This window comes from Rhagoletis pomonella, unplaced genomic scaffold, assembly GCF_013731165.1.
Source record: "Rhagoletis pomonella isolate Grant_MI unplaced genomic scaffold, Rhpom_1.0 Rhpom_scaffold_24147, whole genome shotgun sequence".
Lineage (NCBI taxonomy): Eukaryota > Metazoa > Arthropoda > Insecta > Diptera > Tephritidae > Rhagoletis > Rhagoletis pomonella.
In genome coordinates this window covers 1-1,777 of record NW_023482632.1, presented here as the reverse complement: position 1 = coordinate 1,777, position 1,777 = coordinate 1, and the positions used below count along the sequence as shown (strand labels likewise).

Sequence of the window (1,777 nt, the reverse complement as noted above, 5' to 3'; positions counted from 1 at the left end):
AGCTTAGCTGAAGAAGCAGAAGACGAGACAGAAGTAGCGAGTTCTCTGGCGGCTGAACAAAAAAATTTAGAAAAATCTGCCGATTCCGGCGACGTAGGAGGTAAGAAAAATGCCGATCTTTTAATGAAAAGTACAACAGTTGAATATGTACAAATGGAAGAGGCGGTAGACAATGGCAAACCCATTGAAAATGAACTGATTAAACGAGTCTGTTCAATCGAGACAACAAATCCGAATGACTCCTCAGATTGTACATCAGAGGACACGGGATAAAAGAAATTTATGTAGTTAGTTGCTAATATTTATTCGTTACATTACCGTAAATGTTTCATTATATGTAGGATAAAAATACAAATACTGATTACAATATTATCTGATATTTGTATTGTTTCGGTACTTTTGAGATTAGCACACGTCCATCGTAACTAAGAGAAGCAAAAATCCAAGGGTCTACATTGCTCCATTCGACACAATATACTGAATCTTCATGTTGATCAAATGTTTGAAGCAATCCGTCCGAAAGCACACGCCTTCGTTCTTCAGGTAAAGTATCACTAGCGGCTTCGGAACTCACCGAACCGGCACATGTGAGTAAAACTTTGCAGTCACTGGAACTTGACAAAATCAATTGGTCGTGGAATGTGTTGAATCGTACACACCAAACCCAGTGTGCATGATCGTTTCGGGAAAAAACTGCCTCTTTCGGCATTCGGCAATCCCAAACTTTTACTGCACCATCATCGCCGCCGGTCACAATGTGACATTGCTTATTCGGATTACAGTCTAAATCACGAACGAGTTGGCTATGCGCATCCTCTATAGACCAAGCACAGTGCTGTGTATCACGTATGTCATACGAGCGCACACTGCAATCTTGCAATGTGAAAAACTGGTGACCCTGATGGTGATGTGACCACTTGCCGGTGGTGAAAGGCGGTGAATTTTTTTGTGCATTAGTACCCGCAGTTTCTGCTATTACACGCGTTTGGGATTGTGCACGATCAAAAATTACAACCTTTCCATCGACAACACAGGCCAACGTATTTTTATTGCTCGGATGAAATTCGATGGTTTTCACCTTATCGCCAAATTTCTGAAATAATGTAATCATACTGATATTTTCGATATATGTACTTATGGTAGTGTATTGATTATAACGTTCACCTCCGTATCCAGGTTCTCTATTTTATGCCAGGGTAAAAACTCCATTTTCACATCTTGTTCATCCAAATCAGTGGGTAATTGAAGCAGCGCTGCATGCGTTTGCACCTGTGCTCCTTTAAGTACGTTGTAGCAAGAGGCCAGAAGATTTTCGTCATGAGGGCTACTGTTCAACTTCCAGACTTCGCCAAGTGAATGTTCAAATATCTACATAGATATTTAGACCGCATAAAACATTTTAGAATACATTTTTTTACTGCCTGTTGAGCTTACCTTCGATTTTACATTTGCTTTTTCTTCATTGAATTCCAATAAGTGGACCTGATTAGTCGGCTTTAAAGAGTTGGTGGCTATGAAAAAGCGTACCTCATTTCCCTCTCCATATTGAGGTGTTAATGCTCGAGCCTTCATATAACGTTAAAAAACAGCAAAATTTATGAATTCTGAATATTCTAACCACTTCACCTGTAATTCCAGCCCATAAATTAATCCATTCGAATCCTCCATGTCCAAAGCAAGCAATTAGGAGCGAATTGTTATCTTTTGTCTTTTGTTTACAATTTCTAATCTGGTTTATAATTTTCCTGTCATTTCTATTTTCTGCCAAATCTTACAC

At 39.2% G+C, this 1,777-nt stretch overlaps 1 protein-coding gene across 1 annotated transcript; it reads right to left on the bottom strand.

Annotated features, from left to right (window-relative positions):
• Nucleotides 1–310: 310 nt before the first annotated feature.
• Nucleotides 311–1,693, bottom strand: LOC118732651 (EARP-interacting protein homolog). Its single transcript, XM_036461782.1, has 4 exons — nt 1,627–1,693; nt 1,435–1,566; nt 1,165–1,368; nt 311–1,093 (listed from the first exon to the last, which is right to left on the bottom strand). The coding sequence occupies exons 1-4, from the start codon at nt 1,666–1,668 to the stop codon at nt 362–364; spliced, it is 1,110 nt and encodes a 369-aa protein (XP_036317675.1). The 5' UTR covers nt 1,669–1,693; the 3' UTR covers nt 311–361.
• Between the last annotated feature and the right edge of the window lie 84 nt (nt 1,694–1,777).